The 16,555-nt window shown below is 42.4% G+C and overlaps 1 protein-coding gene across 1 annotated transcript; it reads left to right on the top strand.

The window, feature by feature from the left end:
• The first annotated feature begins 6,142 nt into the window (after positions 1-6,142).
• On the top strand, positions 6,143-16,453 carry angpt1 (angiopoietin 1). The gene is made up of 9 exons (XM_015024859.1): positions 6,143-7,244; positions 9,521-9,676; positions 10,371-10,492; positions 11,147-11,322; positions 12,146-12,273; positions 12,541-12,642; positions 12,865-13,031; positions 15,176-15,306; positions 15,889-16,453. Exons 1-9 carry the CDS (start codon positions 6,945-6,947, stop codon positions 16,047-16,049), a joined length of 1,443 nt encoding a protein of 480 aa, XP_014880345.1. The 5' UTR covers positions 6,143-6,944; the 3' UTR covers positions 16,050-16,453.
• The last annotated feature ends 102 nt before the right edge of the window (positions 16,454-16,555 follow it).

The following is a 16,555-nucleotide window of genomic DNA, read 5'->3' as shown; positions in this document are numbered from 1 at the left end:
TGATTTACATGTTTTCACATGGTTAAACATAACAGATTATAATCTTTGTTTTAATATAAATTAAAAACAGCATTTAATGTGCATTGTCCCTACCAAACAGTAAAATCAATGTAGAAACAGCATTTAGTTAGTATTCAGTGTTATTTTACACACACACATATATATATTTTTATCATGCTAACTTGGTGGCCCCCTGGTGGTGTGGAGGCCTGAAGCAGCCGCTTAACTTGCATATGCATTGGGCCGGCTCTGCATGTTTTCACTGCAGAGTTTATTAGAAAAGAGAAACAGAAAGATTTCTGGTGTCAGCAGCTGAGCCGTTGGATCTGAGCTGACGTGTTTTCCTGTTTTCAGATGAGAGGCTGGCCAGCAACGCTCTGCGCTGCAGCGCGGAGCTGCAGCACAGACTGCAGCTCTGCAGCCATGTCTCTGCGACTCTGAAAGGATGTGACCCGAGCCGCTGTGGAAACTCAGACACACATAGCCGGGTCAGAGGAAGCAGCAGCTCTGCAGCCAACTGGAGAATCAGAAACTATTTCACCCCTTCAGGCTGAAGATCAGGCTGGACAATACCTGATCGCTTCACTCTGCAGTCGAAACTCTGATTTACTCCCTGCAGTCTTTTGTTGTCTCCTTTATGTTATGCTCATTTTCATCTGCAATATTTATCACTTTTACTCCTTAGCAACTGAAATTAGTGACTGTAATGGTGGATGGTGAACTTAAATTAGCTTTTTAATATTTCATGCGTACATGCATGTTTGGTTTGTGTTTTTCTTTATGATTTTATTGGCTACTGGATGTTCAAATTTCCACTAGTTAAATTTCCACTAGTGAAATATCTAGCTAGCTCGCTAGATTGACAGATTCCACATAAAACACTGCAACCACAGTAGACAGAAACCAAAGGGAAAATCCCAGATTGCAGACAGTATGAAAAGCTGCCAAACAGAATTCCTCCAGACCACCAGAGGGCGCCGACCGTCAGTAAGGATCAGATGTCATGATTTAATGAGACGATAAGGAAGCTGGAGGAACCATACATAGACATAATGTATGGTTTGTATAATGTAATGTATAATGACGGTTTTTTGCAGTAAAATTGAACAGCAGCATATTTACTAATGTAATATAAACTACTCCAGACTCCCCCTAGTGGTCTGGAGGACTGCCAGTTTGTGGCGCATTTTATTCTTGCTGTTTTCCATTTGCAGCTTTTTACGCTTTTCTTCTGTTCTCTGTGGTTGCAGCATTTTTGTTTTTTTGTTTTTGTCAGTGTTCGTGTGTTTTAGTGTGTGTGTGTCAATGTTGGTGTGTTTTGATGTTTGTGTGTTTCGGTGCTTGTGTGTGTTTGCAGCTTTTAGGCCGTCCTAAAGCAGCTCCATTAGGAAACTCCAAGCATCTGTCATTGTGATGGAATGAGTTGAGTGAAAGACTTTCTAACTCACTGCTGCATTGAGTCCTGGCAGAAATGTAAAGTGGTGCAGATGATCAGAGGTCTGGTCCAGTGAAGCGTCTCCCAGCTGGAATAAAGTCAGCAAGCTGCTGAACAGCTGTCTGGTAAAAATAGAAGCTGACAGAGGACCTTCATGCCTCTCAGTCCCAACACCTAGCAGCAGATATGAAGCTAATTAATGAAGGAGCTCAAGTCCAAACTCACAGACACGTTCTCTGACACTGAGCGACATCTGGGCTGGAAGGTGAAGAAGGAACCAGCAGCTACTGGGTCTGCTGCCTGACTGAGGCTTTATGCTTTAACCTACAGCATAAAGTCACCGTGTGCCAGCAGTTCAGCCACAGAGTCATGAAATTCATGCTTTATTTATGGATTTCCTGGAATTAGCATAACCTAGCGCCACTTAGCATAGCATATCAAAGATAGGTCATTTATTTTCACACAGTGGAGAACAAAAAAATGCAACAGCAGCAAAGTGGCAGGTTTATTTTACCAACTAAATATTTAGCTCCAATTTAAATATTTAGGTCCAAATTAAATATTGAGTTACCAAGCTAACCCAAATATTTAGCTTTCTAGCTAAACAGAAATTGCTAACATTTAGCCAAAAACCTAAATATTAGTAAGCTAAATATTTGGTTTAGAAACTATTTAGCTCCAAAGTAAATATTTAGCTCTGAGCTAGCTAACTATGTAGCTAGTTAGCTAACTAGCTAACTATGTTTGCTAGCTAACATAGTAACTAGCTAGCTACTAACTAGGATGAGACAAAGGATGAGACTTTAAAAAGTCTCATCTGTTTTAAGCTGAAATGTTGGACAAGAAAACAAGAATAGAAACGATAAAGAAGAGAATCGAAAGCAGGAGTTAGAAAAGAGGTTTTTATTTTGGTAGTCCACTTCCAGTTACTGGGAAATAAATTAGCATATTAGCTAAACATTAATCTCAGAGGTAAATATTTAGCTTGCTAATTAAACATTTAATTAGCAAGCTTTTTTCTTTCAACAGGCTAAGTATCGTAAATGATTGCTGTTCATTTTTGACTTTGTAACTCTGCAGACATTTTGCTGACACGACGCTCCTACAGGTCAGATGTTTTTGATGTTTTTCCCTCAGAAGTTTGATGAAAGTTGCCAGAGTTAAAATGTTTCAGGCAGTTGGTGAAATTAACTGACTGCATAAAGAGAAACAATCAGGCTGCAGCTTCGTGAACTCCAGCAGTTTGGCTTCAGTCTGCAGAAATGCTGCAGCTGATGTTCGAACCAGATGATGGTGGAACATCAGCGTTTGTCTTCAGATCCACATTTTAGCAGCGTTATTATCAACAGTGGGTTGAGACTTTTGGGTTTGTTCTGGTTCATTTGATCTGCAGTCACCAACACGATGAAGCGTCCAACATGGCTGCCGGTTGTAAGACACTGAATCTCAAAGCTGCTTTATTTTTACCGTACAAACCGAAATATGATCACACCGGTGGAAAAGCACATGGTAAAAGGAAAAAGTTTTCATGTTACATTCCAGGGATAAACAGTGAAGGCCGCGGTGAGTCGGTGATTGGGAGGTGATGACAGCAAACTGGCCAGGGTCACATAAATACACTGCAACAGAGAAAACAGCACCAACATACATTTACTGCAGCTGCTTTCTGAGCCAGATTTTTGTTAAAGGTGACTTTTTTAAGTTGAGTTCAGTTTATATATGTAGCGTCATTTCACAACAAACATTTCACAACAAACATTTCACAGCACTTTCAAACAAATCACTTCAGTTCAGTTAACACTAGTTATCAATCCATTAATGCACTAAAGTTCAGCTCATTAATCAAAGTAGTTTGCATCGAGTCGTCAACTTTGTTTCCATCAACATTTTTTATGTGCATTTTTACCACTGGAGCAAACTTCCAGAAAACTGCAAAGCAGCTGAAACGCTGAGCTGAACACGTCAGAGCTGCTTCTGAACCGGAATAAATAAAACGTTGACCAGCTTGTCTGATGTTTGGTCAGTAGTTACTGTTTTCTTCATAACTTTGTGTTTTTGTTTTGTTTGAACTTTGAACTGCTGAGATTTGCTGCACAAACAAACATGACGGATTGACTGAGTTTTAAGTATCGCATTAGAAAAGGTTCATGGAAACGGCTGAGTCTGAAAACTGCCTTAATTTTGCCAAAAGCAAGTTTTTACTTTATTTTCTGGAGGAATTTTTAAAAATATTGATGCACAAAACGAGACGTAGAAACGCTCTCATACCCGGCGAGTCTGTGCCTTACCAGAGGAACAAACTCTGGGAAAGAGAGACAACGCTCTGGTCCGTGTTAATTTACATCCTCTACTTCCTGTTTGTTGCAGCCATGCGTAGCGAAAACATCTGATGAAATTATGCTGGTGAAACCTGGTTGTAATTGGCGACAGTGGAGAGGAAAAACTCACGTTTAACAGGAAGAAATCCCCAGCAGAACCAGAACCTGAGCGGCCATCTTTCACAACTGGCTGGAGCAGAACTTTCTCTGTTATTGGAAAGTAAAAAGTTAATTGGAAATTGTTTGGCTACATCATCTCCAGGAAGGAATCACAGCCAATCAGAGCATCAGACCAGGAGGGGGTTTATGAAGAGCTTCTGAAAAGCAGAAACCATATTTATGAGAAAAACAAATGCATCTTATGGAGCTTCTTTAAAGAAGCAGGTGATAAAGTAGAGCTTTCAGACTCAACCAGGTCGAAGGGAAAAGGCCAAATGGTTCTGATGTGTGGAAACAGATTTATTTCCTTTGAAACGATGACTTGCTGAGAGCAGCTCATTTCTGAAGCATCTACAGTTCAAAGGGAGGCAGAATCACATTAATGTTGAAGAAAACATTTTCATCAAGAAAAACGAGGACATTCCCATGAACACAAGCCGCCTGCAGGCCTTTCACATGACGCCGTGCCAACCCGTTGACTGTGACCACCAACAATCGGTTCCTTTAAAGCGTCTGAGGCCTGAGGAGCATCATGGATCTGCACTTCGGTTCTTCACATCTCACAGTCCGCTTCAGTCCGACCCGCTTCAATCCGACCCGCTTCAGTCCGACCCGCTTCAGTCCGACCCGCTTCAATCCGATCCGCTTCAATCCGATCCGCTTCAGTCCCACTCCGGCCCGGTTCAATCCAACTCTGGTCCGCTACAATCCCACTCCAGACTCCCCCTAGTGGTCTGGAGGGCTTCCATTTTGTGGAACTTGCTGCTGTTTTTGCTGTTTGCAGCATTTTTTCTGTTGCATGTTTGTTGTGTTTCACCGTTTGCTGCATGTTTGCGTCTGTCGGCCATCTTTCTTCCCACCTTTGGTTTTATCTCACAGCTAAACATTCAGATTCTGCTTCATGCAGTTTTTACTGGCGCATAAATATCATTAACATGAAGCTCCTAGATGATGTCAGAGAATGAGAAGCTGCTGGAACTGATGCTGTTAGAAACCGTCACACAGATCTGATTTATTAACATTCTGTCACAGTTTAATGTTTCGTAGGTTTCCTTGAAGAGTCCCTGTGAATATCTCACTTTTTATCTTTGACAAACAAATTCTCATGTGAAGAATGTTTTCCTCAGACAAGCAGAGCTAACATGCTTTATGTCTCAGCCAGGCTGAGTTATTCTGAGGCTTTGTTATCTTGTGTCTCTGTGCTACTCTGCTCCCACACACACACACACACACACACACACACACACACACACACACACACACAGCTGATATCACCGCATACCCACACAGGACAAACTGCAGAAGCGTGACCAGAAACCATGATCACGTCTTACACAGTTGGCAGACATGAGACAAATAAAGAATGTTGAAAATCAGCCCAAAGTGGAACAACAGCCTGAAGGTCTCAGAACTTTATAAAGACATTCTGGCCGCATTCGGACCCGCTCTGCTCACTGCGCTTTAGTCCAGTCCGTCTGCAGAGAATCCGGTTCAGTTTGTGTGAATGTGAAATCGAACTCTGATGTGAACTCTGGTCCACCTACAAACCTGAGACTGCTTTCACACCTGGTGGTCCGGTCGACCCGGTTCTACTGGAACCAGAACATCTGCTCCACCTCCAGCTGCTGTGGTTCTGAGTCAAACCAACCTGTTCCCCTCCTGGCCTGTGGGGGCGCTGCACCAAGAACCACTGAAGGAAACGACACAAAAACCTCTGAAGGTTCACATGCATTCAAACAGAACCAGAGTTCATTTCAACTGAACCCAACCGAGGTTTGGAGGACCAGAGGTCAGAGGTCGATTAGTATGCACACCTCACCAACCGAACCGGACTTTGACTAGGCAAACGGACTAAAGTTGGATTAAAGTGGAACTCTGGTTTGGTTTGAATGTGAACGCCACATCCCAGAATGCCCTGTGCTGTGGACTACAGCGCAGGGCATTCTGGGTAAATACAACCAAAGCTAACGTGCTAGCCTAGCGCTAGCAGCAGAAACGGCTCCTGGTCTTTAGCCTAAAGAGAAATCCTCCAACCGGTAAAATCTCCATCTTGTTTCCATCTGGTGAAGAAGGAAGTTGCTCTCAGTGTTTTCAGAGGTTTTTGTGTCGTTTCCTTCAGTGGTTCTTGGTGCAGCGCCCCCACAGGCCAGGAGGGGAACAGGTTGGCTTGTTTGCGATCAAACTGAGTCCAACAGACCATCAGCTGTGAAAACAGTTTTAATCTCAGCTGCTTTTCCTCGATCTTTGTCTCCTTGGGTTCATTCTTGGATTGTATAAAACAGAATGGAGAGCAGAACGGTCACTGCAGACAAAACTTTGTCCAGGCATTTTTTAGCTTCTCATCCCAGAAATGAACAACACTGGAGGAACCAGTTCAGGAACTACAAAACTGGACAAATTCTGCTGATGTTATGAAAAAGTTTTCTGCATCCCAGAGATTCAGGAGAAAATTCAGATGAATGTTTGTGTCCACTTCCAGAAAAGAAGGCAGGACGGCGACCACATGAGGCTGGATGTAAACCGATCCCCATGGTCTGAGCTTGTGCCAAAATCTCTCTCTCACACACACACACACACACACACACACACACTGATGTGTGCACAGCCACATTCCACTGCAGGCTGTGAGAGGCTGGCTCAGTCTGTCCTGAAGCCTGGAGCTGTTCTCCACTTCAGAGCGGAGCAGGAAGCCGCAGCGCAGACCAGGGGAGGTCTGACAACAAATTCCAGCTTTCCCAGAAAACATTTTACAGTTTCACGCTGATGGAGGATCAAGCCTGGCTTTGATTTCCTGCAGAATCAACATGCAGAAGAAAGCTGCCTCTCTGCTTCAGATATGAGCAACTTTTCCTGGCAGAAACACAATTTGGAGATTTGGAAACATTTGATGAGAGTCCTGGAGGTCCAGCCAAAGGACGGGTCAGTCATGGCGAGCAGAATCCTCCAGCCTGTAGTCATTCTGCTTTAAGGAGAAGAGTCGGCCATAGGGAGCAGGAAGACCCAGAGCGACCCGTTTACCTGCTAATTCTGACATGATGCTTGGCCTCCATGTTGGACGCCGCTCGCTGTTTCTGCTCACCCTCCTCCTGCTGACTGTGCGCCGTGCCGAAGGCGATCAGCAGAGGTTTCATCAAATTCAGCATGGGCAGTGCACCTACACGTTCATCCTGCCTGAGGAGGGACAGGCCAGCTGCAGAGAGGCCCGAGGCGGCGGCAGGACCAGTCAGCACGACGCCAACGCCATCCAGAGAGACGCGCCGCCGGCCGAGCCCAGCCTGAAGATCCAGCAGCTGGAGAGCGTCATGCAGAACTACACCCAGTGGCTGCAGAAGGTAAACCAGGAAGGTGGGCAGCAGGAAGCTCCAGGAAGCTCCAGGATGCTCCAGGAAGCTCCAGGAAGCTCCACACGCTCTGCTGCGTTTGCTCACAGATCAGGCAGTTTTTAGAAAAACCAGTTAGATTCAGAGGAAATCCTGATGCTACTGTAAGAACAGGTAAAGTTAGGAAACAAGCATAAAAATTCAGGTTGTACGTTCTTCATATTTCACATAAGTAGTTACGATATCAGGATGACAGACATTTTTTCAAGATGACCATAAAGAAGAACTTTGTCTTTATGGAAAACATGAAGTTCTTCCGTTTTGGAAGAACTTTATGTCACATCATGAGAAACTGAGGACTTTGCTGTTTGCGAGTCTCACACTTGGAAGAAAATGAAGATATGACACAAGCAGTGGTTTTAATGGTTAGCATTAGCTTCTGCTAACTTTTATGTGTTTAGCATTAGTGGCGCTAAGATTACTTTTTTAGTGAATTAGTATTTAGATAACTTTTTGCTGCTAATTTTAGAGCAAACATATTTTCCAATGTTCACCAGGAAAAGGAAACTTCAGGATTTCTACGGTTCAGATGACGCTGGCTGTGATTGGACACCAAACATGTTCGACTAATTGGTAACTTTAGAGTAAAATCAGTAAATATGGTTCATCTGAGTTCAGTTCTTCATGATTTGACACATAAACAATTTATATATGATAAATATAAACATTTGGTGCAAGAACACGTTTTCCTTGGCGGCCATCTTGAAATTTTCTATGTTTATTATTTTATTTTTTAAAGCAAGCCCTTGGGAACAATTATGCAAAGTTAGCTTCTTGTATGCAGATGTGAAAGATTTCGCTGATCTGATGAACGTTGTTTCTCTGAGGACTTCCTAGATCTTGGCGTCATAGAAGTGCAGAAATAATCTGAGCTCACCAAGTTGAGTTTTATCTGAGAGAAAGTTTCAGTTCCTCTGGACGCCTCGTCAGAAACGTCGTGTTGGTTCTGTGCTCAGCAGCAGGAGGTGAAGAAAACGGCGTCATTATTCCTGTTGGTTTGAGTTCAGCTGCATTCAGCTCAACTTTCTGAGCAGATCTGTGGCTGTTCGGGTGAATTCTCCTGTTTCAGCTCCTTCCTGCTGCGCTTTGCAGAGACGGTAGAACAACGATCATCTCAGCGGCTGATCTGGTTAAAACCTACAGATTTTCCCAGATGGATTATCAGATGTTGATGGTTGATTATAATTTTACTCCAAATGAAATCAGAAATAATTTCTCTGATTAGTCAGCAGGAGACAAAATCCAAATCTTCTGATCTTCCATTTTCTGAGTCGGACCAAATTTTATTTTTTCTCTCAACATTAAAGTCATACAAGTAAAAAATAAATAAATAAAATAAAATAAATAATAAAAAAAAATAAAATAATAATAATAATAATAATTTGGAGTAAAATAGAGTTTTGCTTCATTTTATTTTATTGTTTCTTGTGGAGAATTTTGTTCAAAAATGGTAGAAAATTTGAGTGAAATTAACAGATTGAGGCTGAAGAAACATTTTTCCAAACAGATGATTTTAAATCCCATAAGAAACAAATAAACTGGTCTGATCAGTAATGCAAACATCCAGGATGTTTGACCGAGGAAACGTTCTTCTGATGCCAAACGGAAGCAAAACGTCTCACTTTGGTTTTAACTCCAGGTGCCTGAACCTCCTGCAGGTTGTTTTTTATTCATTCAGTGAATTTATTTAAGGACAGAGACGAATCCAGGCTTCAGGTTCTGGACCGTCGCTGGAAGTCCGACTGTCAGCCGACGTTCCGGCTCAGCGTGAGGAACAGAGGAGCGATCTGATTCCCATCTGAACGATTCCCATCTGAACGATTCCCATCTGAACGATTCTTATCTGAACGATTCCCATCTGAACGATTCCAATCTGAATATAAGAAATTAGTTACAGAAATTAATTAATTGACAGTGTAAAAGTCTCTATAATGTTTATGCATTTTAACACTTCGTTTGCGTCGATCCTGAACAAACAGAACAAAAATGTATTTCATAACGAACGCGATTAAACTGATAAATAGAAAACCATCAAATACTGGGAAATTCAAAGCTAGTCTTTATGTTTCTGCGTCCGTCCAGCTAACTAACTGGATAACTAGATATCCATCTCTAGCTATCACAGATCATTTCTATTTTCTACCACACTCAGATCTGTGTTTTTCTGTGTCCATTCAGCGGTTTTTGGTTTGCTCCTCTAACTTCTCGCATCGTCTTTCTGGTTGCAGATTGAGAGCTACGTCAGGGAGAGCATGAAGACGGAGATGGCTCACCTGCAGCAGAGCGCCATGCACAACCACACGGCAGCCATGTTGGAAATGGGAACCAGCCTTCTCTCTCAGACCGCCGAGCAAACGCGCAAGCTGACTGACGTTGAGACTCAGGTGGAAGAAGCTACACGCACAGAGCCTGACATTCATGTGTTTCTTTTGTGCTTTTGATGAAGCTAATGACATCCCAGGCTTTAGTCAAACTTTTATTTTACCCTGAAATTTGCTCCATTGAAGTCTGAAACAGCTACCTGCATGTTTCAGCAAGCTACATTTAAGACTTTTTAATGCTAGCTTGAATTAAATTTAAGATATAAAAGACTAAACATAAGGAGTGTCTGGGGATCTTCACTCTGACGACAGCTAGCTGGCTACCACCGGTATGCTAGCTGCTAGTTAGCCTCAGCCGGAAACTTTACCCTGGCAGAAAAGAAAAACAACTAAATGAACAACAGTTAGCGTGTGATCAACATATTTAAGGCTAATTTATGTTTTTATGAATTCAAGGTATTTCAAGGCCTTAATTTTAGAGTTTTTAAGAACCTGTAGACATGTTGTACACTGTGAATATATGGAAATAAAATTAGTCTGACCACCTGAACATGATGGAAAAACATTCAAATAAAACGATAAATTCAAAGGAAATAAAATAGTGAACTATCACACAATCTTACAATAAAATGTCTAAAAAATGACTTTTTTCTGAAGCGTGTTCATTATAATCATGTCAATCACTTTTCATTTAAAGAGTTTTATCACTTATATTTAAGTCTTAGGAATATAAACCGTTTTTTTCTCCTTGTTGCAGGTTTTGAATCAAACGTCGAGGCTTGAAATTCAACTGCTGGAAAATTCCCTTTCCACCAACAAGCTGGAGAAACAGTTAATGATCCAGACCACTGAGATCAGCAAGCTGCACGACAAAAACAGGTAGATGTGGGAAACCTCACCGGACAGATTATTCAATTATTCATTTCTATACATCAGAACAGTTTCCTCAGTCCAGGTTTCTGCAGCAAACGAAGGGAACGGCGCCCCCTGGCGGTGCAGAATGAGAGTTGAACCTCGGTTTGCTGCTGACTGAAACATTTCATCTGGGAAATGCTGCAGTGAAGTTATGAGGAAAATCATCTTTCTGTGGGATTCAGGACGTTCTGGGAAATCTGAATTATTTAGAAAAAATAGATCAGGTTCTGAGAAACAACTTTACAAACTAAAACTGTCTTTAGTTTTAATTTGGTCAGTAGAAAACTAAATTATCGTCCGTTACACTCTGACTTATTATTAAACCCTAATATTACCAGATATTAGGGGTTTGTGGGGTTTAGTTACTCTTTAATTTGTTTTTATCAGCTGTTCTTTGTTTTTCTCACTTTGTGATTTTATCTATAAATCACGTTTTGAAATAAAGTTAATTTCCGTTCTTCCTGTTTCTGTTCACTAACTCGGCTCTTTCGGAAACCAGGGCTGAAACGTTGGATCAGTATTTATTTTCCAGAAACAATTAATCCTGATTGGATATGAAACCTGTGAAGGCTGAGAAGGGAAGGTTTGAGTTTGTTCAGCTGACCTTCGTGTTCACAGCCTCCTGGAGAGGAAGATGCTGGAGATGGAGAAGCAGCACGCTGAGGAGCTGGAGACGCTGAGGCAGGAGAAGGGGAGCCTGCAGGCGCTGGTGGGCCGGCAGAGCGGCGCCATCCGGCAGCTGGAGGCTCAGCTGATCCGGGCCAGAGGGAACAGCAGCCAACTCAACTGTTCAGGTTTTACAGTGCATCGGCGGCGCTCTGATCAGATTCATTTATAAAACACTTTATTGATCCTGCTGACACTCTGTGAATCATAAGTTCGTTTGGATTTGCTTCATTCATTTAGAAACCTGTAATAAACGTTTATAACTGGTTCAGATTACTTTTTAACCTTTAACCGTTAATTTAAGTAATTAAAGTCACGTTTGTTTGGAAATGTGCCGACGGGGTAAAATTATGTTTTTTGGCCGATTTCTTAACAGATTAACTTTTGTTTTCATCACAGTTGAAAATATTTTTAGTTATTAGTTTGCCTATTTTTTCAGAAATAAAGTTCATATATTTTGAAGTTGGAAGTGCTGAGGCTTTGACTGGAAAGTTCTGGCTTTGGAGCGCAGAATGAGGAGAGGGGAGCGCCCCCTGCTGGGGGACCGAGGCACTACCAGGCTGGAGGCTGGAACTTTAACACTTTAAAACATTTTTCTTACTGTATTTACATTGTTTTCAGGCTTATGTCAATTAAAATGAATTAATATTTACTGTAAACCTTTTTTATTGTCAGTTGTAAATATTTTCTTTTTCTGTCAACTCCATCAAACCTTTTAGTTTTAAACTAGGGTATAATAAAAGTTTTCCAACCTTTCAAACTATCCAGCAGTAAGTGGGGGAGGGTTGGAGAAAGTTTGCAGTCGAGGAAATGAAGTTAAATTAACTGGTAATCAGTGTTAGTTAATGTGTACTGTCCTAACAAATAAATTATTTACTGATTTATCACATTTCTTGATTTGGCCACAGTTTATCCACTGAAACTTTGACATCATCTCTTGACCCTCTGCAGCCGCAGCGAACCAATCAGGAGCTGCGGATGAAGAGAAGAAGTTTGCTGACTGTGCGGATTTATACAAAGCTGGCTTCCACAAAAACAGCGTTTACACCATCCAGATAAATCCACAGGAAACTAAGAAGGTACCGTTGATCTGTGAAGAAAACAGCCGCTTCTGATGTTAGCAAACCTGAACCGAACGTTGGGTTCTGGCCCAAACGACCCGGTGGTCCCGATGGTCGTCACACGGCGCCGTTAGCTCTGCCAAAGTCTTAAAACTTTCCAGAGCAAAATCACACTTTTTATGTCTGCAGAACAAAACAGCTTCATCAGGTTGATTCATCAGAAAAGCTGGAATGAAGAGCATGGAAAGTTTATATCGATCTTCATCAAAGCTGCTCCTGCTGCAGGTGTTCTGCAACATGGAGAGCGCCGGCGGCGGATGGACGGTCATCCAGCGCAGACAAGACGGCAGCGAAGATTTCCAGAGAACATGGAAGGAGTACAAGCTGGTGAGACGCTTCGTTTGTAACCAAGAGCAAATTGATACGGCACAGAACAAACAGGTCGATGTGATTCAGATAATCTGTGTGAACTGAAACCTTTTCAGTCCTGATTTAAAGGACCAATAATTTCTGAACTTCTCAGGTTTTCAGGGAGTTTTTTTTCCCAGAGCTGAGGAATAAACCACAGCAGCTGGAACATGAACCAGCAGACCCCTCTCCTGTCTGCAGGGCTTTGGGAGTTTGCTGGCAGAGCACTGGTTGGGAAATGAGCATATTTATCAGCTGACCAGCCGGCGGCAGCAGGTGCTTCGGATTGAGCTGACGGACTGGGACGGACACCAGGCCTTCTCACTCTATGACCGATTCCAGATCGGCAACGAGAAGCAAAACTACAGGTAATGTTACCCAAAGACACGTCAAACGTAAGAACCTGGGTCACTCTGCAGGCCTTGGACTACACCGTTTGTAGAGTCGCACATTCAAAAACTAATAAAAATACTTTGGGTTATTTATCCTGCCATAAAAAACAGATGGAGGTTCATTTTTTCATATTTTCACCATGTTATCAGTTATAAAGGTTTCAGTTGCAAACTATCAGCTAAATATTTTACCGTCATTTAAATATTTAGATCCAAACTAAATATTTAGTTTGAAGTAATATTAAGTTATCAGGGTAAATATTTAGTGGGCAGGCTAACTATTTAGCTCTAAGCTAAGTAAATGTGTAGTGAGCTCTGAGCTAGCTACGCATGTAGTTAGCGTGGAGCTAGCTACGCATGTAGTTAGCGTGGAGGTAGCTACGCATGTAGTTAGCGTGGAGCTAGCTACACATGTAGTTAGCGTGGAGCTAGCTACACATCTAGTTAGCGTGGAGGTAGCTACATATGTGGCTACAAACTAAATATTTACTTAGAAGCCAGAAATTTAGTTAGCAAGCTAATTAGTTCCCTAAATATTTGCTGAGTAAGTTAACTATTTAGCTACAAACTAAATATTTATCTCTAAGCTAGCTAGCTAAATATTTAGCTAATACATAAACTCAGTTGTGGAAGTGGACCATCAAAATAAAAGCTGAGAACTTCTAACTGCTGCTGACTCTGAATGTTTCAGTGCTGATGCAGATCCATTAGTGAAGCTCTGAGCTGCCTTTGAATGGGATCATACTTCAGAAAACAGAAGCGATCCGAGGCTCCTGCTCTGACCTGAAGGGACTCGGCGGACGTTGATCTCCTGCAGCGCAGCGCCTGCATACCGACCCCCCTCAGGAAACCTGAGCCTGAAATGACACCTGCTGGCAGGGAGAGGATTGTCCTCTGCAGCTGCTCGCTGAGATGCTTTCAGTTGGCGATCAGAATGCCGCCTGCCGCAGCTCTGAGCGCCGCCGCCGGAGCCCGGCCTGTTAACAGTCTGACACCAGAACCGCTCCAACCGATCCGCTCCTGGAAACCTGACGAGCCGCAGCCTGGATGATCCACCACGACCAAACAGCCACGATTTATGAGGATTCAACAGGAGCTAAAACCTCGTTCCGTTGGGTTCAAACCTTCACCATGCAGTGATTCGATCTGCTTTTCTCAGATCTGACGGCTCCGCTTTACAATAAACACATTTAATATTTACACTTATGAGAAAAACACAATTAGAAAGTTTCCTTTATTGTAAATATGAAACCAAAGGTTTACTTCCACATTTTGTTCTCAGTCTGAAGTTAAACCAAACGTCTCGTTTTAGTTCAGTTATAATCACTGAACTTATTCTGTCTGCTAAAAGTCACAATAACCAGAGAAAGAATCAGAGATCCATTTATCTTCAGAACCAGAACTTTGGATTTCTTCAGAATTTGGTTTGGATGCAGTTTCTCCAGATGTTGCTGTTGGCAGGAAGGATCTCCTGTAGCAGTCAGTCTTACAGTGAATCAGAAGAGGCTTCTGACTGAAGACTCATGTTGTGACACGCTAACATCTCAGGATCAGGGCAGCAGAGGCGATAATCCTCATCAGCTGTTAGCTAGCTCTGCTAACCTGCCTCCTTTGCTTTTGCTGCTCCTCTAAATATGCTGTATGGTTAGAGAGACGGAGTAGGGGATCAGAACCTGCAGCCATGTTCTATTGAACGAGACGATACCTGTAATATTCTGGCTGGATCCATTCTTGAAGTTCATCCGGTTTGCCTGTCAAAGACTTCCTGTTTCCTGTCCAGACGGTTTGAACTTCCTCTCTCTGCTCTCTGGTCCTCACCTGCTTCCAGCCTCAGTTTCACCTCCTCTGGGATTCGGGGTCACGGTTCAGGTGTTTTTCTTTTTTGCTAATCAGCTGCTATAAACACCTTGTTGCCATGGTTACACATCATAACTATGCGAAAGTGAAAAGGTCCTTCTAGCTGCACAGCATCGAGAACCAGAGAGAACAGCTGCCCAAACACAGCAGGGACTAAACCGCCCTCATTTAAACAGTTTACACTAAAATGCTTTTTGCTCTGGCCGTTTTGTTCCTCAGGTTCTCCGTTTTGCTGCACGTTGTGAGCTTTTGGTGTTTTCCAGGCTGTTCCTGAAAAGCCACAGTGGGACGGCAGGGAAGCAGAGCAGCCTGGTGATCCATGGAGCCGATTTCAGCACCAAAGATCAGGACAACGACAACTGCTCCTGCAAGTGCGCTCTGATGCTGACGGGCGGTGAGTCCAGACAGCCACTTATGACCCACGCTACGCAGCTGCACTGCAAAACATCTCAGCACGGATTTATGTCCCGGTGCAAATACTTTAGTTCACTTTAAATAAAATGAAACTGATCTAAAGTAATGTTTCAGAAGTCAGAGGAGTCTGTTTTAAGCAATAATTCTTGAATATTGATGAAAAGTATGGGCAGATTTTTTCCACTTTTAACATCAGAAAAGTTATAAGTGGAAAATTCTGAACCTAAATCCCTGGTTAGGTCAGTTTTCCTTTCCCGCTTTGAGAGTCTTAATTTTCCATTGGCAAATAAAGAGAAATTAGTCCCTGGATGGACAGATCCCAAGGAAATCTGTGGAGCTAAATTGGAGTTGGAGCCATAATGTTTATATATATATAAAAACGTTATTTTTTTCAGTATAATTTTCTTTATGGCACCAGTGTAGCTCCATAGAATCCAAGTTCAGAATGGAGCTGTGTTTCATGAACAACCAGAAATCCAGATGCATGTGAAGTGAACTGCATGTCGTCGTAAAGCGGTTTATCGTCTCATTTACGTTAAATATTCCTCATTTTCCGGCCCAGGCTGGTGGTTCGACGCCTGCGGCCCGTCCAACCTCAACGGGCTGTACTTCAGCCGCGGGCAGCACGTAGGGAAGCTCAACGGCATTAAGTGGCATTACTTCAAAGGACCCAGCTACTCCCTCCGCGGCACCGCCATGATGATCCGGCCTCTGGACTTCTGAACCCGAAGCTGCGCTGGAACAAACTGGCATCAGGATTTATGGTTGTTCTAGATTTTCCTTTAAAATGGACAGAAATGTTCTGCAGTTTTCTGCCATTTTGGCCAAATTGTTATGGCTGAAAGGGGAAAAACTCGGTTGATTTTCTAAAATGATGTTCATTTCAGCCATTTATAGCAATTTTCCAGCCGGTTGAATAAATGTCTGTTATTAATATTGTCCAAAGTACATTTACAACAGCTGCTGTTATTGCTTTAGAAAATGTTGTACATACTGTAAGAAGTGTATGCACTTACTGTTATGAAAGAGTGTAATTATTTTAATAATTACTGTGAGTTTAGCTTTAAGATCAAAATAAAGTGAGGTTACACAGTGTGAAATTATAAATAAAGACTAATATGGGGAATTATTAACTAATTAGGCCCGAGCAGCTAAGCGCTGCGAGAGCCTATTGAAACCTTGCTGTAAATTATTAGGCCCGAGCAGCTAAGCGCTGCGAGAGCCTATTG

Source organism: Poecilia latipinna, unplaced genomic scaffold, assembly GCF_001443285.1.
Source record: "Poecilia latipinna isolate Pla-1442-1.1 unplaced genomic scaffold, P_latipinna-1.0 Scaffold3837, whole genome shotgun sequence".
NCBI classification, from domain to species: Eukaryota; Metazoa; Chordata; class Actinopteri; order Cyprinodontiformes; family Poeciliidae; genus Poecilia; species Poecilia latipinna.
The sequence above is the reverse complement of the archived record's forward strand: the minus strand, read 5'-3'. Positions and strand labels throughout refer to the sequence as shown.